A 27,965-nucleotide genomic window follows, 5' to 3' on the forward strand; every position below is an offset into this window, starting at 1 on the left:
ATGCTCTACCACTGAGCTACATCTCCAGCCCTTTTTATTTTTCTGAGACAGTGTCTCACTAAGTTTCCCAGGCTGGCCCAGAACTTAACAATCCTCCTGCTCCAGTCCTGATTAGCTTGGATTACAGGTATGCACCATCGCATATAGCCTTGAAAAATGTTTTAAAGCCTATAAAAGGTCTAAAAAGTAAATAATCAAGAATTGATTAAGTATGCAAAGATTCTGAAACTCACCATCTCTAGTAGCTTCCCATTCTACATTTTCTTCTTCACTTTCTGGAGTTCTCTCCTTGGTGATTTTTATGTCTTCTTTTTCTCTATGTCTTCCTCTTGAAGATTCTTTCTAAAAAGTATATACGCACAGATTAGTGTATTTTAAAATAATATATAAGGTAGTTATTGTAATACATAGTGTTTTAATTTCAGTCATCCTTATTTCATCAAATTAGTTTTGTAAATAATCATTTATCTACAAGTACAGAGGAGCATTAAGTTCTAGTACAGCAACAAAATGATAAGAATATAGTATAATTACTTTATTAAGAACTGCAATTTAGTAAATGTAAGAAGTAGCTAAGATTCAGAAAATGCAATATAAATGTAAAACTATTAAGTGTTTGATATTCTACTACTAGGTTTCTATGGAAAAACCATGTGGGAAAAGACAGTTTAAAATGGATAAAATGGAAAAGATTTGTAAGTGACCATATCTAAAAATTAAAAAAGTTCAGCTATTTACAGATGTTCAAAAATCATTGATCTAAAATAGTATCCATTTTTCTGCATACCTAAGGATAAATCAAACTCATTTAATAATTTAATAGTTCTATAAAGACTTTTTAAAAAGAGATTTTACTTATTTTGATGAACCCAAATGGTAGCTAAAACAGTTAACAGATTAATCCTTAATATGGTAGTTAAAGGACAGGTTTTACTTTGGAAAAACAGGTATAACAGTATCCTATGCACAAAACAGGACAACAGTAATTACACTTATAAAATTCAATTCAAGATCCTATTTTATAAGATTCCAAAGCACATTTTACTAGGTGGTGAGAAAATAACCAGTGCCATATAACTGTTGTCATTCCACCACAATGAAATTCTCACTTTTATTAACAATCTACAAAATACAAAATAATGACAATAAATAACATTATATGCTCAAACTTTGAAGTATTACCAATGATATAATTTGGCTGCCCAAAACACAAATCAATTTCTTCAAGTTTTATTTTTAAAGATCTCTGACATAACTGCCTCTCAATTTTACATATTTAGGTATAAATATGTTGTAAGACTTAATTGCAAAATGATATATATAGTTGCTGGTAAGACCATATAAGGCTAATACAAGTTATTAGAAGATTAAATGACAAAACTGCCATGGAAAAATTGTAAAGGGTCAAGAAAAGAAAATGAGCTCTTATTTGTACAGAGAAAAATAGGAAGACAATCTATTTTGAATCAAAAAATATAACCTGTGGAACATCAATGAAGAACTGTCCTTATATCCCATGCAACTTTGGAATACTGTTAATTAAACCCACTATAAATATATATTGTATATAACCACATCAAAAATATGTTAAAGGATATTTTTTCCAAATTAATAAATAAAATGCTTTGTGCTTTCTGCTAAAGTATAATTGCCTGACTATAAGTTTATTTTTTTTAGATTTAGAAACAGAAATAAAAAGTCATTATTTATGTAAATATTTCATAAGTATCTTGTATTGAAATTATATAATTTTTGAGTTGCCCACGTCTTAAAAATATCTATTATTAAACACTACAGACTACCTGCAGCTTCAATATGTGATGAAATGTCAAGTTAAAAAATAATGTTTTTTCCTAATAATTTGTCCCTATCTCACTTCAAATCATAATATAAGAGATTACTTTGATAATACTTATCAGAAAAGCCTCAGTCATTTAAAAGAATATCATATTTCCTCATTTTCTCTACTTCAACAACATATAACTTGTTCAAGCATGCTATTCCTTTATCAAAGTTATTTCCCCCTTTGTTTTATATTCAAAGAAATGGGATCTGGAATTACTTGTCATATGAGTACCATGGTTTGCTTTCACATTCCTATATTTCTTGAATAGAATAGTTTGTCATCATCTCTTAAATTCAAACATATTTATTAGAAGTGTAATCTTCTGACATTTTATTTTCTATAATTAGTCATCCTAGAACATACATGTGTTTAAATACTTGTTACAGAACCACAACATTTAGTCAAAACCACTGGCACCAGATATTTCAGAATTTTTTTGAATTTCAAAGCACATTAACACTGACAATAGCTTGGGTGTGCAGTGGCAGCCTCTGATCAAACATACTAATATTTTTTAGAAAAACAGGAATTCACCAACTGAGTAAAGATTATAATTAGGTCATTTCAAGTAAGTTTTACTGCCACATAAGTCTATGCCTAATTTTGGAAAAACATCAGACTATGTTTTTTGGATTTCAGAAATGCAATAAATAATTGTGGATACTTAATAACTGATTTCATTTCTATTTTAATATTGTTATACACATATTTCTTGAACATTATATGTTCATTTTGACTTTTATTGTAAGACAGTAAGATATAAAACAAACGAAAGTCTTGAGGCTAAGAGTTGAGAACCAATACTATAATAAGTGAATTAGTAACTAAATAATGAAATGTTAGGAGCCTTTGTGAATCATATAATATAACCTCCTATTTCATGAAGAAAAATTTTCTTTAGGACTAGTTCTGATCTCTGGAATCATGCAAAAGAAATTTAACACTTTTTCCACATGCTAGCCCTTTAAATATTTGAACAAATCTTATACTAGACCAAAGGTCAAAGATAAACTATGTTTATTGTACATACACATTTCATGATTTTCACACTTCTTGTTACTCTGCCATCTTCTCTATACAAATCTGCCAATGTTTCAATAAAATATACTACCCCAAATTAAAGAGTTCATATTATCTATATGCCAGTTTTTCGAAAATTGATTGAAGGATTAAATATAACTCACAGCAAAATCCAAGTAAGTTACTTTGTAGATATATGACAAACTGATTCTAAAGTTTTTATGGAGATTCAGAGTAGACAACAAAAGACTGAAGATCAAAGTTGGAGCACTACTACTGGACGTCAAGACTTAATATAAAGCTACAGTAATCAATACAGTGTGGTTATCAATTGATATAATATACAAATATTTTTTAAAAAGTGCCAAGAAATAGACGCACAGAGAAATAATCAACTGATCTTTGACAAAAGAATAAACACAAGTGAGTAGAAAAAGAATAGTCTTTCAACAAATGGTGCTAGAACAACTGGACGTCCACATGCAAAAAAAAAAAAAAAAGAATCTAGACACACATGTACTTACATCCTTCACAAAAATTAACTAAAAACAGATTGCAGACCTAAGTGTAAAATGTACTAGAAGATAAGAAGAAAATATCTATATGATTTTGGGTATGGCACTGACATTTTAAGTGTAACATCAAAGGCACCATCCATGAAAGAAATAATTGATAAGCTGGACTTCATTAAAATTTATAACATCTGCTTTATGAAAGATATTGTCAAGAGAATAAAATAGTCAAAGACCAATAGAAAACATTTGCAAAGGACATCTGATAACTGTTATCCAAAATGTGAAGAATTCTTAAAACTCAGTAACAAAACAACCTGATTGAAAACTGGGTCAAAGACCTAAACACACACTTTTATCAGATGGCAAATCAGCATATGAAAAGATGTTCAGCATGATATGTCATTTAAGAAACTGCAAAAAATAATAGAAACCACTATACACAGTGTGGTGGTATCTGAAGGCAGTTAAAATTCAATATACTGGTAAAACCAAATGCTGGTGAGTTGTGGAGCAACATGAACTCATTCATTGGTGGAAGGAATCAAAATGATATAGCCAGTTTGGAAATTAGGTTAGTAGCTGGCCCCCAATATTGGGAATTGAATCCAGGGGTACTCTACCACTGAGCTACATTCCCAGTATGTTCTATTTTTTATTTTGAGACAAGGTCTTACTAAATTGCCTTGTTTGGCCTCGAATTTGAAATCCTCCTGCCTCAGCCTCCTGAGTAGCTGGAATTACAGATGTGTGCCACTGTGCCCAGCAGTTTGGCAGTTTCTTATAAAACTAAGCACAAGCCTTTTGTAAAATCCAGCAATAACATTACTTGGTATTTCAAAGGAGTTAAAACTTAGGTCCACACAAAAGCCTGCATGCCAAAACTTAGGAGCAACCATGTCCTTCAGCAAGCAAATGGATAAGACTAAAAGGCCAAATGTATACTACATTTTTAAAGTGATAATGATTTTTTGATAGGGTCACTATTACAAATTCAACACTATGTGGTGAGACACAGATGGAGTTTGAGGAGCTGCATATGTGCAGAAAGAGAGGGTACGTGAGAAATCTCTGTACCTTCCATTCAATTTTGCTATGAACCTAAAACTGTTCTAAAAATAAAGTCTATTTTTTAAAAAAAGACGAATGAAATTACCTGTAATAGATAACAAAAGCAAAAGGTTATTACGGGTTAAATATCCCTAATCCAAAAATCTAAAATTTGAAATGCTCCAAAATCTGAAACTTTTTGAGCACCAAGATTCCACATGTGAAATATTCTCTATCTAACCTCATGTGACAGGTCACATGAATATACAGGGGCAGGCAGAAAATACTGTGTAAAATTACCTTCAGGCTTCATATATATCTTTATATGATTTCATGTTTAAATGCAGGTCCCATCCCTAAAATGTTTCATTATATATAAACAAATATCCCCAAATCCATAAAAATCCAAAATTCCAAACATTTCTGGTCTCAGGATTTGGGATAAGGGATGTTCAATCTGCATCCCTAAAATAGAGATTTAAAAATAGATATAAGTAACCCCCCCCTCTCAAAAAAAACAAAAACAAAAACAAAAACAAATAAAAACTGGAGGGGGGGGAATGGACAGGAAACAGAGACAGAATTCACAAAAATTATACTTAAATAACATGAGAATGACTAATGTCAAAATGAGAGAAACAAATTAAAACTACACTGATATGCCATGTTTCTCCTATCAAACTGGCAAAAATACAAGCCTGACAATACACACTAAGGCAGGCAAGGGGAAATAAATAGGCACTGTCATATACTACTGGAAACAGTGCAAATGACCCTGTCATTATTTAACTGTATGGACATTAATCCTTTGACCCAGCAATCCCTTTTCTAGAACTGTATCTTTCCCAAAACCCATAAAAATACAAAATGACAAGTGCACAGTCACCCACTGCAGCCCTACATAATAGCAAGACTGAAATAACCTATATTTCTCATATAGAAAACAGTTGAATAATGTATAATGTAAACAGTAAAAATGTATAAGAAATAGTCCTACACATTACTATGGAAAGATCACCGGGATATAGCATTAAGTAAAAAAAGCAAGTGAAGAAAAATATATAAAGCATGCTACCTTTTATTTACACACAAATCTGTGTGCATATACACACATATAGGTATGTGTATAAACTTATATATAAGCACACACATACACACATATATATGTAGCAAGATGAAAGTGGTTACCTACAAAGAAGAGTGATCAAGGGATGGAAGTTAGACTTTTTTTTTTTTTAATGTAGACTGTTTTGTAGGTCAAAGTTTGAATTCACTCAAGATTAAAAAAAGGAAGTCAAATTTTAACATCAAAATGAAATAAATGAACCCAACTATGTATCAATTTGGTGGCTTAACCATATATACAAGAACTATTTCAAGTCACTTAAAATACAATAATTTAATTATATATTCCTAATGGAAAGATTTAACAGGTGTATCTGTAATAGGATATATATTAAGAACTATGAAAATTTTTGAGCTCTTTTGAGTAATCATACTAGTAATAAAATTCTTAATTGCTATTCTGGAACTATTGAAGATAAGACAGATAAAATCAATGTCAAAAGGGACCAAACTATGGGGTTCAGCATTAAGAGGGGAAAAAAAAAAAAAAAAAACCAAAAAAATTAAATAAAAGCCCTGGAATCCTAAATCTGAATTATTTGAGCATAGTTCTGCTTCTTTTTTTAAGAGATAATACACATATATTTCCAAAGTATGCTTAATGAAAAGCAATAAAAACAATGACTAATGTAATGGCAATAAGTTAAGAACTTCAGGGAAAAATGACTGATTCCAAGTATAGAGTATGTCTGAACACATGAAACAATAGAACTATCAAAGATTACTGAGCTGGAATTAAAACAACAGTGTTACAGTTTAAAAGTGACTTGTACCCCAAAAGTTCATGTATGAGACAATGCAAGGTTTACAGGTAAAATTAAATCATCCAGTTATGAGAGCCTAAATCCTATCAGTGAATTAATCCCCTGAAGGGATTAACTGAATAATTGTAGGCAGGTAGGGTGTGGCTGGAGGAGGTGGACCCCTGGGAGAGTGCCTTTGGAGTTTATATATTGTCTTTGTTGGGCAGAGTTCTCTCTCTGCTTCCTGATTGTCATGTCCTGAGCCACTTTCTTCCATGATAATGCTCTGCCTAATCTCCAGCCCCAGAAAATGGAGCCAGCCTTTTATGGACTGATGAGCCCCATGATAATATTTTCCTCCTTTAGTTGTTCTTGTCAGGTGTTTTGGTTGTAACAAAAAAAAAAGCTAACTAAAACAAAAGGATATCACTGAACTTCATCAAAGAGGAAAGACATTTTGAAAGAAATGAAAATTGCAATGAAAGAATGAAATGGCAAGCCACACACTGGGGAAACATACATACGTAGACCTCACTAAGAACTGGTATCAGGAATATCAAGTTTATAAGACAAAGACATTAATTTATGAGGAAAAGATGTAAACAGCTAAACGTTCAATGAAAGACACACATAAGATATACAAATATCCAGTGAATATAATCAGAGATGGTCAACATGACTAATCATCAAGAAATTCAAGGTAAAACATACATAACTCGAATAACTAAAATAAAAAAGACCAACAATGTCAAGTATTGGCAAGAATTTCAAAAAGAAAAAAAAACTCATTTATTGTGGATGAAAATGTAAAATGGAACAAGTACTTTGGAAAATTACATAAGCAGTTTCTTATAAAGTCAAATATATACATATCATATACTCACCATTCTATTTCTAGGTATTTATCCAAAGATAACCTATGTCCACACAAAAACCTACACTCATGTTCATAGCAGTTTTATTCATAATAGCTGAAAACTAATAATAATCCAAATAACTGATGAATGGATAAACCAATCTTCACACGTTCATATAATAGCATACTAATCAGCAATAAGAGGAAAAACTACCGATACAATCAACAATGTGGGTGAATTTCAAAAGTATTATTCTGAAAGAATCAAGACAAGAAATACATATAATTCCAATCAGGGACATATCAGAGGTTATCAGGAATGAGTTTAGGAGGTGACTGACTACAAAAGGGCAAAAAGATACATTCTGGGATGATAGAAATGTTCTATATATCTTGATTGTGGTTGTAGAACAGTGTACATCTGTCAAGAATCAAACTACATACTTAAAATGGGAACATTTCATTGTTTACAAATTGCACCTCAATAAAAATTTTAAATGAGCTCAAGATCCAACATAAAAAGCTCCCAGAGGTAAGGGGGCATTTGGGCTTAAAAATATAATAGTGGCAATGGATTAATTTTGAAGAGACATCGGTAAGAACTGATGATTAGCTTAATATAAATACAGATGGTCACTAGATTTATTCATATATACTAGTTAGAATACCCATATAAATTTCTTTGCTCTCTCAGCTGAGAGGTCTTGAAAGAAATGACAACCCAATAGCAATAAACACATCTAGCTCCTAGATTTTCATTTCTAATGCCATTCTTCAATCAGAGGAATGGTGTGCATGTGTACTTGCCATGTCTTATTATGTGGTCTGTGGTCACTGTGCATCTACATGTATCTGTCTGTCTGTTCCCTTGGAATCCATCCATTAGACTTTGGGGAAGCCCAAGCTATTCACATGAAGAGAACCACATGGAGATGAACCAGTCTCCAGCTGACAGCTAGCATCAACTACCAGACATGTGAGTGAACAAGTACACCTTCAAATGATTCCAACTCACATGCTTTCAGAACTTAAGCTAAGGCCCATACATCACGAAAAAGACAAGATGTCCATACTGTACCCTTTCTAAATTGCTGATGGAATTTATGAACAAAATAAATGGTTGTTTAATGACAAGGGATAGCATGATTTTTTCCCCTTATGAAATCTTGTACTACAATTTTAAAACCCCATAATTATCCTATACTACACATTCATTACCAAATTTGTGCTCTTATCCTTCTCTTCTAAACCTTTCTTTTGAAATAAACATTCATTTGATCTATTTATAACTATAGCAATCAGCTTCCTAATTGCTGATTTGGTGACTAGTATTCCTATTTTGCATTTACACTATGCTTTATTCTTTCCTAAGAATTTTCATACATACTTTCTCACTTTATTCTCTCCCTAACTTGTGACACATTGGGGCAGGTACATTTATTTTACTGATTAAAAAAGCAAGGTCAAGAAACTTACTCAGGATAGTTAGTAACAGTGTAATGGCCCTCTAACTTAAAAAGTCTACCTCTACATGAATACTATTTAGCACAGCAGTTATAGTACTGTCCCCTTCCCTAGTCAGGGTTATTGTTTTGAAACCTAGTTAAAAGTATCGAGGTACATAAAAAGAGCAAAGTAATAGACTAGGGGATGGGAGAAGGAAGAGAGTTTATAGGAGACTGTGAAGCAAAACTAATAATTATATATACATTCTGGAAGGTACAGTTCCCAGAAACAGTAGCTTCTGGCTAGGACTTAATTTTTGATTCAGAATATGATTGAACCTGGCAATTAAGAGCAACAAAAGCTCTACCACAGCGTGCAAAGTCAATTTTAGAGTATGTGTGCTGAGGTAAACATGCAAAGTCAAAATAAATGGTATCCTACAAGACATGTGGAATAGGCTGGAAGTTGGGTAATCAAGATTCACCTTGAGATCCACCTACAAACCGAAATCAGAAAAAAAAAAAAAAAAAATCTGAGAAATAATCTTATTAAATTGATCCAGGACAAATATCAAGTCTAGATAAGTAACCAGTTTAGGGCAGGAAACCAAAGCAACTGATAAAACATTAGGCAAGGGAAAGAGAATATTATTCTGAAGTTGCAAAAGAAAAATCTCTGAAAATGACTATAGGGACCAGGAAAAAATCATTAAAATGATAGATTAAGAAAAATATTTTTAAAAATATTAAACCTGTTGAAATAATTAACATTCAAAATTAATACCAGCTGTAACATTATTTTAATTGTTTCAATTTCATATTAGAAGGCAGATAAAAAAAAAAACTGAAGACTGTAAAAACAAAGTATCATTCAACTGTACATCAAAAATGGTTAAAATGGAAAATATTATGTATGTTTTGCCACAATAAAAATTTTAAAAAAATCAATATGTGAAAATAAACAGATCATTGCCTTTGCAATATGTTCTGAGGTAAGATTTTAGGTAAGCAAAGGGATACCTAAAATAGATATTCTCCATGATGATGAATAATTTAATCCTTCCTGACTGCAGCCACAAAGCATCTCCTAAGAGACAAGGACCCCCATAGCCCATTAACATCCCTATCATCAACAAATGCTTGAAAATTCTTCTTGACCACTATAGTCAGGGGTCTAATTTTGCTTTCAATGCTAATTTTTCTATTGTGCTTAAATTTTACAAAATTACAAGACTCTGTTATAGAAGACAACAAAATTCAATTACTGTATTTGAAAAGTTCACTAGATTATTAAAAGCATCAATTTCCTACAGACTCTAAATAGGTCTCTTAACTGTCAGTTCCACTATGTTAATTTCTGTTCATATCAACTAGGGCAGTCCTTTCCAATACAAATATGTAACATAAATACATAAGTAATTTCATATTTTTCATTACCATGTTAAAAAGAAAAATGGAACGGGTAAAATTAAAATACTGATAATAAAGCCAGGCATTGAGGAACACACCTATGATCCCAGCTACTTGAGTAGCTGGGAGGCTGAGGCAGAAGAATCAGAAGTTCAAAACCATCCTGGTAACAGAGATTCTACCTCAAAATAAAATTTATAAAGGGTTGGAGATGTAGTCCAACAGTAGAACGCTTGCCTAGAATATAGGAGGCCCTGGGTTCGATCAACAACAACAAAAATGTTGATAATATATTTTATTTAATCCAATAGATTGGAACTGTTGACATTTCAACATATAATCCAATATAAAAATGAGGTATTTTATTTTCTTTCAGTACTATGTCTCTGAAATTCAGTATGTATTTTACACTATGGCACATCTCAATTCAGACTAGCCACCATGGACATCACAGATCCCAGACTACTAGAGGATTCTCAAGCCTGGCTGTACATCAGAACCACTTTTTATCAAGTCACCTTACTAGTTCCATGTTCTGGATGAAAGTAAATTGGTGAACAAGACAGATCTCCTGGCATACAAATTTCTTTTCTCTATTGCTAAACCATAGTGTGACACACAAAACCAGTCACAGTCTGGTCCTCGTATACTTCTTTAGTCCTTATCTTACATTCAGATACTATAGTTCCTAGACCCTAGGCAACCAGTCTCAGGGTTTCTCAAACACATTAGTCCTTTAAAATGCCTGACCATTATCGTATTGGATTTTTCTTCTTCCCTGCCACCCCCATTCACTTACCTATCCTTTAATACCCAGGGCAAATGTCAGTTCCCTCTGAGTAGTGTTCCCTGGTTCTTCAAGTAGTTATTTATTATCTCCATTGTGCATTTTCCTTATAACTCTCTGACGTACTAACATATGCTACAGATTTACACTTTATTTATTCAGGAATTTGTCTCCCTACAAAATTGGGGATTATCTATCAACCTCATAGATGTATCAGAGTTGACATCAGTAACAGAAAAGGGGTGACATTTTAGTTAACTTGCTGAAAACCACATGCATCCTATCTGCTATGCCTATATTATCTATGCCACTGCTACCCTTACCTAAAATAAATCTGATGTTCCTAAAGGAATTCATTACATGAAGATCCATAGTCACATGTGCTGCAGCAGGAATGTACCACAGAAATGGAAAGTACCTGTTAATCTGCCATACATAGCACCCCCCAAAATCGAAACCCTAGTGTTCCAGTTTATTAACAGTTTTCTGTACATTTAAAATGTGAATTCCCTTAAACTCTTGACTATCCCTTAGATACATATGAAGTCTGGGGCCTTTGAGGAATTTCTTATCTAGGAAAAGCATGAATCTGGCTTTAAATTTCTTAACAAAACACCTACCTTGCCCTCTTCTAACTTGATATGATGAATATATATGCCTTTATGTTATACAACACATTTATATTTAGATATTCATTAATAACCTAAATATCCAATGCTAACATTCATCCTCTATCAAGAGCTTAAGGTCAATTTACATTAAAGAAAAAGCTAAAAGCCATTTTAATACCAATATATACCATTTATTAAATAGTCAACATGGAATAGTCAATCACGTTGTTTTACATACATTTTCTTCACAACAACACATTAACAAAAGCCAATACCTCCATTTTATAGGTAAGGAAACTAACAACAGAGCTTAAAGAACAATGCCCAAAGTAATATATTCCAGATATCTGCCCCTTATGCTATTCAAGATCATCTAGTAGTATGCTAGAGGTAGTTTGCACTAATTTATAAGAGGTGACTTAAATTTTTAGAAAGTCTAGAAGCCATTAAACAAGTCATAATTAGAAATTAAATGATAAATAACAAATTATGCTAAAAACAAAGGTAGTTAATTACTCAGAATTCATTCTTAAATATTTTAGTATATTTTACTCTTTAGATTACTTGCATTGTGTGTGTGTGTGTGTGCGTTTATAGTGGGAATACCTTATATACTACATAATGGTATGATACTCAGCATCTCTTCCCAACTATGCATTCAGTGATATCTTTGATAGCTTCAAACTGACCATTATGGAAGTATTTACACCAAAGAAATTAATAAATCCTACAAGGCATGACTTTCCTCTAAGTAGTTTTTAAACATTTACCAGCTGATCAGAAAGTTCATCCATTATTCTAAATCAATACATTATTTCAAAATGCAATACACAGGTTTTATGCCTAACCCACAAATAATGATTTCATGGATTAGGGGTAGAATATCAGCATATGTGCTATGAAAATGATCTCCCCTCTTAAGGAATTTTAATAAATACCTTTTTGGACATTACTATTTAAGATTTCTAAAACTGTACTATTTTATCATACAAGCTGTTAAGAAATCTACATATTTAAAACTGCATTATTTTAGAAACCAGGAAGTCTTTAAAATTATAATGTGAAACTATTAAATTTTTTTTTTTTTTTAATTAAGGATCAAAAATAGTAACAGAAAGCTTCTACATATGTTAGAGCCAGGGTTAGAGATGTACTTCAGTGGTAGAGTGTGTACTTTCCACACACAAGGATTTACATTCAATCCCAGCACCACAAAATAATAATGATAGAACACTTATATGTATCGGAAACTACAGAAGAGGTTGTTGTTTATACAATTACATAGCTTTCATTAAAAAAATTATAATACGGGACAACTGGATATCCTCATGTACAAGTATGAGGACGGACCCTTCCCATAGTTAAAAATTAGCTGGAAATGTACCAAAGACTTAAATTTAAGGCCTAAAACTATAAACTTCTTTTGAGGAAAACAATATAAATCTTTTGTGACCCTAGATTAGAAAATATTTTTTAAAATGACAACAAAAAGCATAAGCAACAACAAAACAGATTAAGTTGGAATTCATTAAATTAAAAACTTTTGCACTTTAAAAGACACATCAAGAATAAGAAGAGAGCTGGGTGTGATGGCAAGTGCCTACAGTTCCAGCTACTTGGGAGGCTGAGGCATAAGAATCACCTGAGCCCAGAAGTTCAGCGTTACCCCAAGTAATATAGCAAAACTACTTAAAAAAGAATATGAAGACAATGCACAGAATGGTAGAAAACATTTGCCAAGTCATATATATGATAAGGGACTTATATTTAAAATATAGTGGACACTTAAAATACACTAATAAAGACAATCCAATTTTTAAAATGGACAAAGGACCTCTGAAGATATACAAATAGTTACTGAGTACATGAAAAGATGTTAAAGCAATGTCAGCTATCAGGTAAATCAAAAACACATAGATTATCACTTCACACCCATGAGGATGGCTATATTTAAAATGTCAGATAATAACTATTGGTAAAGAGGTGGAGAAATTGCAGTCCTCATGCTTTGCTGTCAAAAAATGTAAAATGGTGCAGCCTCTTTTGAGGTTAGGTGGGGTGGGTCTCTTGAACTCCTGAATTCCTGCCTCAGCCTCCCAAGTGATGGGACTATAGGCACACAACACTACACCCAGCTTTGGCACAGCCTCTTAGTAAAACAGTCTGGTAGTTCCTCAAAAGGTTACACATGGAGTTACTGTATGACTCAGCCATTTCACGCCTTTGTATAAATCCAAAAGAAATGAAAACATATGTTCACAGAGAAACTGGTACACAAATGTTCTGAGCAGCCTTATGCGTAAGAGCCAAAAAGCAGAAACAGCTCAAATATCCATCACGTGATAAATGAATAAACCAAATGTGGCATATCAATACAATGTAATATTATTTGGTAAAAACAGAAATACTGATGCAGCCTATAATCTTTCAAGAACCTTGAAAATATGCTCAGTGAAAGAAGTTGGTCACATAAGATTGCATATTTATGATTCCATTTATGTAAAATATCCAATATAGGAATGTCTATCAAAAGAGAAAGAGGATTTAGTGGTTGCTTAGGGCTGGTGGTCAGTGGAAAATAAGAAGGGTGACTCTAAAAGGTATGGGGTTTCTCTTTAGAGTGATGAAAACTGATTATGGTGACAGTTGCATGAATGTTTAAACCATTTCTCTATAAATCTGCTACAAACACAAACACACACTTAAATATGATAAATTTTTTGAAAAAGATAGCTATGGGAAATATTCTTATTCCTAAGAAACACTTTTTTTGTGTGTGTGAACAACATTATAAATTGTATTTCTCATTTGGCTTTACTGCCAAAAAACTCACAGCTAAATTTTGTGGTCCTATTTGCATTCTTCCACCTAAGTTTTCTAGTTCACCTTTTGTTATTCCACTAATTTGCTTTCATTGTTTTAGTTTATATGTGTTCTACTTTAAGCTACTTTAATTTTTCTTGGCAGCAAAATATGGCAGAATTTAGATACTCACAATTCCCACCAATGTACAAAACTTTACAAAGTTCAGTTTGAACTCTGCCAGTCAGTATTTTTCATCTTAACTATCAGAAAAAAATAAACAGTTTTGGCAAGTAATTTTTTCCCTCTAAATTCCATTAAACTATACAGGACATAATAATGACTAACTATCTATTTACCATATATTTATCATACATCATAACATTTAAAACCGTACATAAAGAATAAATCACTACTAAAATTTAAAACAGGTTTGGGGAAATGCATTCCTACCCTAACAGGTGAGGATGACTCCTCAGTATTTCGTTTCTGGGGCTCAGCATCCATATCTTGGCGCTTGTTCTTCATTCTTTCTCTGAGGTCTCCTGTGGGTCTTTCTGGGGACCTTTGTATCAAAACACAAAACAAACGATACAAAAAATGAAAATCTGTGTTTACATACATTTTGTAAGAATGTTTTCTAGAAATAAACTCATAAATCTCAATGTAATTTTCTAATAGTCCCTGGCTCCTAGATTTCTGAAAAACAGTTATTTTGTTTCAGCTTAAATATGAACATGTAAAAACTTGAGAGCAACACAAATCTTCTTCCAATACCAAGCAAATGTGTAAGTTACAATTCAACATACACAGGTACTGGTGATATGAGTGAGAAACGATATGTGAACTGAGAAAAAATAAATATGTGATTAATGGCTTGACTTCTTTAACTATTAATAACATAAATACATTAGTCATATTTGGAAACAAAAAGATAAAGTTTTAAGCTATAAAGTCACAAAATCAGTCTAGAGGCAACAGCATTATGATTTATACATGTATAAGGTTGTATAAATATCAACAAAATACAAAAATATTTTATAGAGCTTTAAAATAAAAGTAAACACATAAGTTTTGTGCTAACTCTGGCGACTTTTTTAAACTTTAAAGTATTTTAGAATAAGCTGGGCACAGTGCCACACACCTGTAATCCTACCAACTAAGGAAGCTGGGGCAGGAGGATGGCAAGTTCAAGCAACTTAGTGAGACCCTGTCTCAATATGAAAAATAAAAAAGGATAGGGATGTGGCTCAGTGGTAAAGCACCCTTGGGTTAAATCCCCAGTACCAAAAAAATTAAAAAAATAAAAAAATTTCAGAATAAAAATAAAAGAATTCAAAGCAAAATTTTAGAATAGTGATTTCATATTCTATGGATTTTTAAATGAGGGGAAATTACACATATTTATGTCTAATAATGGCAAGGCTTCATAATTTATACTAGGAATTTGATGGTACATGCCTATGAAATTATTTCACACTATTACTAACTAGAAGAGAAAGGAGAAATAGAAAAAGTGGTGACTTTAAAGAATATTCCTAGAGCAACTTTAAAAGAGGGCAATAGAAGGAATGCACAGTGCCTCTTTGACCATGAAAAAATGCTACACATATTCTTATGTATGTGTACATGCATAAATATGAGCAAATCACATAAATAAATCTATTTCAGATAATAAATGATTAATCACTTTATTCAATTTATCAATTATTAATACAAACCACATGGTTAGTAAATAATTTGAGATAATTCACTTTAAAGATCCTCACTGATACTTAAATGTAAATTTAAAATATCTATATGAAATGTCATAACAGTTAAGTTGAAATTGGAACCAGTACTTAAAATGGCCTAAATTGTAATCATGGTATATATCTAAATCATATGTGCCTTGGTTTCCCTTATATAATTAATAAAACAGTGATATGTACTTATTTCTATCTCATACAGAAACTAACAGAATGAATGCTCAATACACAATGAAGACTCAATAAATGACTTAAATGTCTTATCCAGAGATAGCAATTTCTAAAATACATAGCTGTTCTTTCCATCTTTGAATCACATTATGAACTACATTTTTATTCCCTACTAAAAGAAAAATAATAATACACAAATATGGAAGAAATATCAGATGGAAAGTATACATAAAATAGAACAATTACAACAAAAAGTTCTTTATTCTAAGTCTAGTAATAACATTATTTTTTCTTTTTTAGACAAAGATCTCTGACTATGTTCCTTAACTGCCTCATATGTAAAAATTCTGAGCTAACACTAAATTTGAGTCAGATAATAATAAGTATCAGATGAATTAAAATAAGTATTAAAAGTGTGGGATCAGAATAAACAAAACATTAAAATAGTTTCCCCAGATGTGTTTATGTATATATTTGTAGGTAGACCTATATAATAAAGACTAATTTCCCCACATTAACAGGAGTGACAAATGACCATCTAAATACAAATAAAGCAGTATTCGGCATCACAAAGAAGCTAAAATGTACAGTGTTTAAGTGGAAAGTAAGTTAGCTAATGTTAAGAGTTCGCATTTTAAATTCCACTAAACTTTAAAATCTGCGCGTGCGCGCACGCACACACACACACACACACACACACACACACACACACCCAAATTAAAAAAAAATCTACAATTGCTAATAGTGTAGATTTTCATACAGCTTTTCACACTGTTGCTGCAGCCTAAACCATGAGAACACCTATTTTTAGTACTAGGTAAATTATTTACCAATCAAACTTAAGTTTGTTGTTTTTTTTTTGTGACAATCTGCCTGTATGCTACCTCTATAAACATCATTACAAAATCATGAGGGAACTAAAAGAAAAATAAAAAGGTCTTTAGTAAGCAAATTTAATTTAGCCAAGCCCCCTCTATTAACCGCAAAATGATGTTCTAAATAGGAAGCATGTTTATTATGCACAAGTAAATACATACTTCAATTATACTAACATATTATGATAAGGGATTTGGCAAATGGAATTTAATCAAAGGGCTTGCTTAAAACTTGAATTCAGAGCACCTTAAAAAAATATCCTGAATTTTAAAATAGAATTCTACTCTCTTAAGTAGCAATTTAATATATACTTAGGGGGAAAAGTAAGCCATATACTTATTACAAAAAGATCTACTGTCAAAACAAATAAATATTAAGCATATATGCTAATTTTAAAGTTAACATTTTATTAATATAAAAAATAACAAGCAATAAATTCGTGTGATCTTTGACTATTGATAAACCACCAAAACAGAAAATATGACCAAATATATGGTTTTACTTCAGATTTTCGTACTAGATGAATTGAGAGAGTCAACGTCTAATAGATTGTGAACAATTCGAAGTTCTCCATTTACCTTCTATAATTGCTGCTATAACCTTTACCACGAGGTGAAGGGCCATGGACAAATCTACACGTGTTTCCATACAGGCAGTTGCCAGTCTTCAGCCAGTTACGGCACTGTGTCTAGGAGACAGATATTACTATGTAAATTTCATATTTATTTCTGGAAAAAAGATACTAACAGAACAAAATTAAAACAAATGCTATCAAAATTCCAGCTAATCTGTGATACATTACAAAAAAAATTTAGAATATGAAAAAAACCCATAAATGCTACCATCTTTTCCACTATTTTTTATAAAACACATTAAGCAAAATTTATTAAACCAACATTTCTATAATAAAACAACCCATTCACCTTTATGATACTGATCAGTATTTTCTATAACAGGATTCTAACAGAAACTCTTTGAGACTACTAGTGACAAGTGACAACTCACCTCTGCTGTACTGCCAGTGCTTGGTCCAAGCCTCTCAAATACACTGGGTCTTCGAGATGTGCTATCAGAGATGGTCTTGGTATTTTCCACTGTGACTTTCCTCCTAATTTTTGACATTTTGTACTACTTTAATGAAAAAAGAGAGAGGCAAAACTAAATTTCTTCAGTTTTAAATAACTAAGCCCATAACTTACAAGTAATAAAACTGTAGGCAAAATTACACAGGATTCTCCTTAGGGGAAAAAAGATATAGGAGAGATGATATAGGTAAACAAAAACAACATATCTTCTAAAACATGCCTTATTAATAAATTCACAACAACTTTGAAATATGATGTCTAGAAACATACCTTTTCTGCAGGGTGAACAAAATATACGATTCTACTCACAGTTTTCATAGTACATTCAACCTCAGAAAATACACTACAAAATGTTTAGTTTACAAGTTATTTACAAAATTTGTTTCAAAATTTAGTAACTCAATCCTTCAAGAAGTTGTTAACCAACTAGTTAATTGAAAAAGACAGCTGTGTCAAATAAAATGAGAAAATCAAATCAAATGAATTTTTATTGTAATTTTAAATTTTTTATTGCATTTATTTACTGTATAAAACTCACACAGCTGAAGTGACAACAAAAGTTAAACTTCAAAAACCAGCATGGGAGAAAAATGAATGCCATTTAATATTTTATTTGTCTAACAGAAGTCAAAGAAAACCAATCTGATCAAGGATATTTATTTTACAATACTACACAAAGAAGGAAAAGAAGGAAAGGAAGGAAAGGAAGGAGGGAAGGAGGGAGGGAGGGAGGAAGGGAGGGAGGGAAGGGAGGAAGGGAGGGAGGGAGGGAGGGAGGGAGGAAGGAAGGAAGGAAGGAAGGAAGGAAGGAAGGAAGGAAGGAAGGAAGGAAGGAAGGACGGACCTCAATGTTGCAACGTTAATAAAATGATTTGCTTTCAGAATAGGACAGGTTGCAGAACTAGAAAAAGTCAAGGTGTCCTATGTTGACATAGAAGTCAAAGGTGCTAAAAGTAATAAACAGGCTATTTTACCCCTATTAGCAGCAAGAAACAAAAGACAAATTGTAAAAAATATTTCTAAAAAGTAAATAAAAATATTCTAACACTAACTATAATAGAAAGCTGATTCTACTATATAACTGGATGATTCAATGACAAGTAAAAATATGACATAATGGACGTAAGGTATACATTAGAAAACAGTATTAAATTTGAGACCAAGAAATAACCCAGAACATACTGGGAAGCACTGTGAGAAGTGGGTAGAAACTGCCTAACCAGAAAAAAGGGGGGGAAAAAAAAGAACTAAACTATATCACACTTAATATTGACTAAAAATTAGCTAAAATCTTATTAGTTATCAAAAATTAGTTATCAAAAGTTCCTAGAATGAACCATGGCATCTAAAAAAGTCAAAGTTCCATTTGGTAGAGAATTAGTCTTTATAAATATTACAAATATTCTTTAATACAGTTTCAAAGTAAAGATATATTACTTGGAAAAATATTCATGGTATTACCAAATAATAATAATTCTTATTTTGTAAACAATGTTTGGTTGAATTAGGTCCTGCAGGTCATATTTTGAAAGAGATCCAAAAGATGAGGACGATGTTTGACAAGGAAAAACAGATGATGACTCAAAAGGAAAAGATAAATAATACAATATGGTTATTTTAAATTGGAAAATTTTAACATAAAATATGATCACTGTTTTAATAAAATAGCAAATTAGTTTTTAGTAATTCAAAGAAGATAGAAAATAACTTTAAAATGATTACATATTTTAAAAATCAGGCCAGGCATGTGGTACACACCTATAATCTCAGTGGTTAGGGTGGCTGAAACACTAAGTAACTCAGTGAGATCCTGTCTCTAAATAAAATACAAAAAGGGGCTACAGATGTGGCTCAGTGGTCCAATATCCCTGAATTCAATCCCTGATACCCCATCACCCCCAAAATTAGTTCAGTGTGTCACATAAATGAAAAAGAATTTGCTATAACATAGACTAACATGTATCAACTATTCTCCAAACAAGAAACTACATGCCAACTCTGCATATTAATATCAACCTTATAACATAATCTTAATTTTTCTTGAACTCATTTGCAACTCAAATATGAATTTACAGAGGAAAATTTGGCAGTTTCACATGTCCATTTGATTTATTTAACAAAAAAGAATGTAACAGCTGAGAGAAGTGAAGCTAAGAAAGATCTAGAAAATGTAGTTTTGATTAACTTAGAAAAATACACAGAAATTAACAATTTATATTTACACAGAATTCAATAAAAAGTAAATATGCCACCAAATATATAGGAAAAGTTAAAGAATAAAAAACATTTTAAAGTTCCATTATATATTACTATAAATATTAATGTGGATGTACATTCAATACAGTTTCAAAGTAAAGACATATTACTTGGAAATATTTCAACTTTAAGAAATTTCTTGACAAACTTAAAATTGAATGAATTCTAAAATTTCCTTATGAGCTATACCTAGAACCTGTAAAGAAGGAAAACCTTTTAGTCTGTCTCATTCCACCACAGTGCTTCAAGAAAACTAATGGGTTAATTCTGTTCCCAAAACCTCCACCTTCAATGTACCTCTATTCCCAACACACCCTCTTCCAAATTGGGGGAAAAAAATTAATTGGGAGATGCTGTGGACCTTCAAGAGGTAAAGCCTAAAGAAGGTCCTCAGATCTGGGGGCAAGGGATCAAAAGGGATCATGGGACCTAAGTTGGTCTGTCTGTCTGTCTGTCTGCTTTCTGGCTTGTACACAAGCACTTTGCTCTTACAAGCACTTCTGCAGACTGTACTACTCTCCCAAGAGGCCCAAAATGATGGGCCCAATCTTGGGCTTAAACCTCCAAAATTGTAAGCCAAAATAAACTTTCTTTTCTTCATAAGTAGCCTGTCTCAGGTATTTTGTTATAGTGACATGAACTTAATATACCATTCATAGGAACTTTTATCAGTAGTCAATAAAAAGTACTGAGACATTCATGAGACATTTTAGTATTGAGACACTGATGAATTTGCATGTTTTTGATTGCAAAGAACACAAAATATAACTTTTAAAATTCCATTTGTCTAAAAATACATATAAAACTATAATACATCAGAAATAACTACCTTTTCAAATATTAATTTAAAACTATGTAACCAATGTATGTAACAATTAGAATTTTCAATCCTACTTAAAGGTTTGGGTCCACAAAGGAAGAGGAATACTACAACAAAATAAAATGTAGATTTCATTAAAGGGGAAAATCTTTTCAACTCTTATTTGAATAGGCTTCAAAGAGCCTTATAAATGCTTCAAAGTAGAAGAGTTAGAAACAATAAAATAAAAATGCTATCACAGGGATTTTCCTATCATGAAGATCATATCAGTAACTTAATTTAATTTACTCTCATCTCTGAAGGTTTTCCTCCATTTGTTTTGGTTTAAGTTGCCATTGCACTTTCATTCACATCATGTTTTCCCAAACACAGGCATTACCAAAGCCAAGTAACATTGGTTCAAGTCTATTCAGTTATTCTCCTACTTCTTTCCATTTGCAGAGTAAATAAATATCTGGAGTTTCTATAATCTGTTTTCAATTTTTTTTTTTTTTTTAAAGGGGACACTTAAGAGTCTACTGATTAAAGCACAAGAGTCTTAAAACTTAGAATCGTTCCTCTGCTCCAAGGAACTTAACAATATCACAATGTATTCAGAGGTTCCTAAGATAAATATGCTGAAAAAGGAGAACAAAGATGCTCCTTTTTTTTAATAAATAAATACTCTTGAAGCCTAATTCCTAAAGTCTTGTCAACAAAACATATATAAATGGCGAATACCTCATCCAAAATGCTTGGGCCCAGAAGTATTTTGGATTTCAGATTTTGGAATATTTGAATATATAAAATAACTTGGCGATGGGACATAAGTTTAAGTACAAAATTCATCTACATTTCACACAGACTTTATACATGCAACCTGAAGATAATTTTACACAACATTTTTAGTGTGCCTGTGTTTTGGCTACAACCATCATATGAAGTCAGAGGTGTTATTTTCCACCTGTAGTGTCATGTCAGTGCCCAAAGAATTTTGAACCTTGAAGCTTTTCAGATTAGGGATGCTAATTCATACAGATATAGTATCTTTACTTTAAACCATTATTACATCTTTCCTGTGTCTCCTCTACTGGTTGCATAAATGAAAGTATAACTCATTTTAACCTGGATAAGTAGTAGCACAATACCAGAAAATCATCAAATACTTAAGCAATTAAAACTACATTAAAATAACTACTAGTAGGACAAATCTCTATATCCTGAATTTCTAAGATTAAAAGGGTTATTTTAAAAAACCTTTAGATTGTTGAAAGGAACAAAAACTATTTGATGCAGAGTTTTAGAGAACTTTTAAAAAAGAATTTTCTAAAACAACCTTCAAATTGCTAATCTGTAGATTTAAGACTAAAAGTGTTTCAAACTGGACACCAAATAGAAGGGACAACATATGTATTAACAAGGCGATTCTGTGGTACAGTGCAGTAATTTGTTAAAAAGACTGTGTGCAAAGAACATCCATGTTGCCAGCTACTATAAAGTGAATAGAGTTGCAACATGCAAAACCATTTTTAAGAGAATAAAAGGCACCAAAGGCTGAATGTTTTCCCTGATAAGTGGATGATGATATATATAATGGCGATGGGGAGTGGGGGGAAGTGAGAGAAGAATGGTGGAACTTTAGATTACGTAGAGGGATATGGGGGGGTAAGAAAAAGGTGGAATGAGAAAGACATCATTACCCTATGTACATGTATGATTACACGAATGGTATGAATCTACATTGTACACAACCATAGAAACAAAAAAGATGTACCCCATTTGTATACAATGAATCAAAATACAGTCTGTAAAAATAAAAAATAAATTAAAAAAATAAAATAAAAAATACCTTAAATGGGTGGAAAAAAGAGAATAAAAGACTGTGTGGGGCTGGGGATGGGGATCAGTGGCAGAGCACTTGCCTGGCATGTGTGGGGCACTGGGTTGGATCCTTAGCACACATAAGAATAAACAATATAAAGGCATTCTGTTCTACAACTACAAAAATTTTTTTAAAAAAGACTATATATTTATATACATACACCTATATACATATATAGATATATCTATGTACAATCTTTTATTCTTTGTGTGTATGTAATATTATGTATATATCTTCACACCAGTTAAAGTTTCCATTGCTACTAAATATCTGGTAAAGTAGTTCCACCTCTATGTAAGATGGGGGGTGGATGATGAAGAGGTGTGGAATACTAATTCTCCAAATAAACATAAGTTAAACAATTTTTGCTTTCAATATGCAAATGCCAATGCATATTAGAATATAAATCAACACTGATGACATTAAAATTTTAATGACACACAGAAGTTAAAACAGCACTTATTAGTTCTTAGTATTTTAAATTATATTACAGATATGAAAATGAGATAAGTTTTCATATTTCAAAATATGCAACCAATGTTCATTTGGAATCACCACTAATCAAGAAGTCAAAAAGCTGCATACAGTGGGCCCTCCACTTTGTTACTTTTTCAACAAAGTATATTTGAAAAATATTCAGAAAAAAAATGTGTACTGGAAATGTTCTAATTTTTTTCTCATTATTCCCTAAATAACATGGTATAACAACTATTTACATAGCATTTACAGTGTATTAGTGTATTAGGTATTCTAAGCATAGAGATGATTTAAAATATTCAAGAGGATGTGCTTAAGTTATATTCAAAAACTGTTATTTTACATATGGGACTTGAGCATCCAAGGAATTTGGAATCTAGAACCAATTCCCTGTGGATAAGGAGGGTCAACTGTGTATTTGAAAATATTGTTTCCTATCAGATGCACAGAGTGAAAGTCTTAGTTTCAGAGTACATTATTCTTACAGACACATGTCTGTGTCAACTTTCTTAGTGTCTTTTGTTATAATCTAAATATTAAATTGGAAATTATTTGAAAGGGCATAGATTATGTCCACAAAAATCTTCAAAAAACTGTCGCTGAAGTACTAAAGTCACTACTGTCAAAAATAACAGAACTAGACCCGGCTTACCCGCACCACATACTACTATACTGCATAATCATATGGATTGATTGCAACAGTATCATGGACTTTGAAAACTTGGGGTGTAAAGATCACTTCCTAAACTTTTTAAATTATTTGTCTGAAAATCCAAACATCTGCAGAGATTACACATGCCCAAAATTTTCAGAACAGTTCGAATTAGTTGAAAGCCTCGTAATATACCTGAATTGCTTAGGACATTACATTCCACATACGAGGTCCTACCAAAATCGCAAATACTATCAACTCTGAATACTTTCCAGCCACATAAATTATGAACCTATTTAGACAAAGGAATTGTCAAATATCAGACCCTCTCCTTTCACTCCACCTTCCCAGTTTCTGACATAGTTGCCAAAAGTAACTACCTAGGGAATGTGAGAATAAGTAGCACTCCTCAACTCCAGGACGTAAGTCGTTATCACTGTGGTGAGAAAAGCAAGACACATAATCAAAAGTTAAGAACCCCTTTTCGTTAATAGGCTAGAATGCGTAAAGAGGGAAACTCTAAATCTAAGGATGGTTGCACTCTTTCATAGCACACAAATGCGAATATCGCGCCAGGGTTTCCATGCCTATAGCAAATAGAAGAGAGGGGTAAAGCCTTCTGTCTGTGTCGACCTGTCCCCTTTAGACAAACGTCAGAATCATAAGTTAACAGCAAGAAACTAGGTCTGAGCACAAGGAGCTATTACAGAACTAGGGGTGGGATGCTCAAGCAGAGCTCAAAATCCCAGCGTAACCGAAGCGGGGATGGTGGACAGCCAACCCAGGCCTCCCCACTCCGGGCCAGCCCAACGCCTTTCCTTAGATCCCCGCACCAATTCACTGAACGCTTACCTCCTCCCGAGCTCCCTCCCCAAACGCAATCCGGAGGTGTCACCGCCGCCTCCGCTCCGAGGAGCTGGGGAGGCGACTCTCTGTCCCCGCGCCTGGCCCCGGGAGGAGGACGACGAAAGGGAAGTGCACGCGCGGCTCCCGGGAACCGGCCCTCGGCTAGCGAGGGACCCACGGGGCGTCTCAGAAGCGGAAACCGACTGCCGCTTCGCCAGTATCAAGCGAGAACCGAACGTAAGAAAAAACAGAACCAAAGGACTGGAGAGTAAGAAAAGGCAACGAAAACACTACCAGGCCGCTAGGAGGATCGCCTCAAAACGCCGCCGGAAGTCAGGGTTTACCCTGGTCCTCTGTAGACCAAGGCAACTTCCGGCCGCCGGATTAGTCGTCAGCGCGCCGGCACCGCCCCTTGGCAGACGCGCCTCCGGGGCGTAAGACCGGCTGCGCGTTTCGGGCGTTGGTGATCCTCGGTTCTGTGTTGGGAGAGGCTCCAGGGACGCTGGGGGCTTGACACCGCTGAAACTCGTACTTAAAAGTAAAGTGAAAGAGTTGCCTCTTTTCATTGTATGATTTCTTGCAATAAATAACTGCGCAAAATTCAACATTTATTGTTGAAAGTAACCACAGCCATTCATTCGTTCAACAATGTTTATGGGGCCGGGTGCGTTGGTGCCAGAGGTGGTATTTGTCCTGTATTTGACACCCCCTCCCCTTTCTGGGCCTTTGTCTATTATTGTGGAGCAAACGGAATACACTGTTGTGTTTTTGAAGATGCAAATTTATTGAAAAGTCGGAGCAGAAATCTTCAGTGTATTCCTGCCCACGTTTCCTTTTGTTTTTAAGATCCAGTGATCTGCATGAAACTGAATTGCTCGAGATGGCTAGTCAAACATCAGACATCAAAAGATCAGTACCTAGCCTCTTAGATTAAAAAAAAAAAAAAAAAAAAAAAAAACATAAACGTGAATTCCCTTGTCTATCTTAATTTCCAAGTAGTATGTATTTTGTTTTTGACAAAATCAAGAACTAGGAAAATCTTCGATCAAAACTACCGATCAAGCTTAATAGAAACTGGTACAACGATTTGGTTTTGCTGGAATCAGTAAATTAAAACTATGGGAGCAGAGTGAAAAATCAAGGACATTAAACGTTTCTGATTACATGCCAAACTATTTTAGCGACAGCGGCGAGAGCTTCTGTACAAGTAGGTTTGATGTAACGCTCAGGCAGCAAGAATCCGTATCTGCCTTTATCTCGAAGTTCAATTGTAAATGAATATTTGATGCCCAAATCATAGATCCAGTCGTCGGAACCTCCAGGAGCTAGGTCTAAAAGAAGAAATTGCTTTTTGAAATATAACTGTCAATTAATTAACAATGGAATTTTTAAATTTTTCTTTTCTTGTGAATATGAAAATAGCTTTGCTTTTTTTCTATAACCTATGTTTCCTATAGAAAGTGGAGAGTAAGGAAGAAAACAAAAATTACCCATAACTCTCCCATAATCCTACCAAGGAGTGATAATCACTAGTAACATTTTAGTGCTTTTTTCAGTGCATGCTTTCTTACTTTTTGTTTTTTTTTTTCCCCACATAAATAAAATCAGAGTATGCACATTGTTTTGTAGCATTTCTAAGCATAATCATTGTAATATTTCTAAATATAATATCAAATTCAAATATACATCATTTCCTATAATCTCATAGTATTACTTTATAAATCTAGATGTAATTGTTTTAAATATTTATTTAATTGGATACCTTTAAATTTTTTAATTTAATTATTAGAAACAACTTTACAATGGGAACCCTTACTTATAAATAATTGCTTCTTTGTTTCTGTAGGATATTCTTTCCTTCAAGTAGATTGGCTAGTCCAAGGTTGTACACTTTTTTTTTTAAACTTTATTTCATTTAGGTTTGGTTTTTTTTTGTTTTGTTTTTGTTTTTGTTTTTTTGGTATGTGGTGTTGAAGAATGAACGTAGTGCCTCACATGTACTAGGCAAGTGCTCCACCACTGAGCCACAAATCCAACCCCATATGCACTTGTTTTTTTTGCATTTATGAGGCATGCATTTCCAAATATACTTCAAAAGAATTGAGCCATTTATATTTCCTGTAGCAGGGTATGAATATGCCTACTTCTTCTATATCATTGATGGGAATTTTGCATTCCAGCAATTTTATGGGTGAAAAACAATATATAATTACCCTAATTCACATTTCTTTCATTATCAGTGGGTTGCACATTTTCTTTGGTATATTGTCCATCTTTTTATTTTATATCAATTATTCTTACTCATTTTTCTACATGGTTCATTTACAGATGATTTATAAAAACGACATTAATGTTGTTAGCCCTGTTTCATACGTGGGGAATTTTTCTCTCTCATTTGGATTTTTTGGCTTTGAACTCTGTGTATGACTAGATTTTTGTATTTTAACATCTAATCTGGAATTTATTTTGTAAAACATTTGTTAGTAATTCGACTACATTTTTATTCTAAACAACTTGTCATGTTTTTGAACTCCATTAATTGAATAATTATCTTCTTTTTGAGGTGCTTCTAAAATACTTATTCTTTCAAATGAACTTCAAAATCATTTAAGTGTTTATTGGGATTTTATTAAATATGCAAATTAATAGTTTTTTAATATTTTCTACTCAAAAACATGTAGACATCTCCTTTTATTTATCTCTTATATACATCAATAAACTTTCTAGGTTCTTCAAATGGGTCCTATAAATTTATTGTGTATTTGTGTGCACACACATACACTTAACAATAAATCCATATATGTGTGTGTATATATGTGTATATATATATATAATGCATCTGTGTGTGTGTATACATATAGTCAGATCTTTTTTCTTTGTTTTTTTTTTTTTTTTTTTTTTTTTTTTTTGAGGTACTGGGGATTGAACCCAGGGCCTCATGCATGCTAGGAAAGTGCTCTATCACC

At 32.7% G+C, this 27,965-nt stretch overlaps 2 protein-coding genes across 8 annotated transcripts in view; both read right to left on the minus strand.

Annotated features, from left to right (window-relative positions):
• Nucleotides 1–25,784, minus strand: part of ZC3H13 (zinc finger CCCH-type containing 13) — a 79,611-nt gene extending 53,827 nt beyond the window's left edge. For 4 of the 7 annotated variants that reach the window (XM_079137887.1, XM_079137886.1, XM_079137885.1 and 1 more), the window contains exons 1-5: nucleotides 25,006–25,784; nucleotides 18,008–18,133; nucleotides 17,581–17,690; nucleotides 14,661–14,772; nucleotides 234–342 (exon numbers count right to left, since the gene is read on the minus strand). In XM_079137887.1, the coding sequence (XP_078994013.1) occupies nucleotides 234–342; nucleotides 14,661–14,772; nucleotides 17,581–17,690; nucleotides 18,008–18,124 (448 nt within the window). In that variant the 5' untranslated portion in view covers nucleotides 18,125–18,133; nucleotides 25,006–25,784. The remainder of the gene's footprint in view (nucleotides 1–233; nucleotides 343–14,660; nucleotides 14,773–17,580; nucleotides 17,691–18,007; nucleotides 18,134–25,005) is intronic. The other 3 variants (XM_079137884.1, XM_079137882.1, XM_079137883.1) reach the window with 3 other exon arrangements.
• Nucleotides 25,785–25,933: 149 nt separating this feature from the next.
• Nucleotides 25,934–27,965, minus strand: part of CPB2 (carboxypeptidase B2) — a 77,414-nt gene continuing 75,382 nt past the window's right edge. Inside the window, 1 exon segment of the mRNA XM_079137888.1 lies at nucleotides 25,934–26,330. Within this exon segment, the coding sequence (XP_078994014.1) occupies nucleotides 26,146–26,330 (185 nt within the window). The 3' untranslated portion in view covers nucleotides 25,934–26,145.

This window comes from Sciurus vulgaris (assembly GCF_902686455.1).
Source record: "Sciurus vulgaris genome assembly, chromosome: 4".
In the NCBI taxonomy this organism is placed as follows: Eukaryota; Metazoa; Chordata; class Mammalia; order Rodentia; family Sciuridae; genus Sciurus; species Sciurus vulgaris.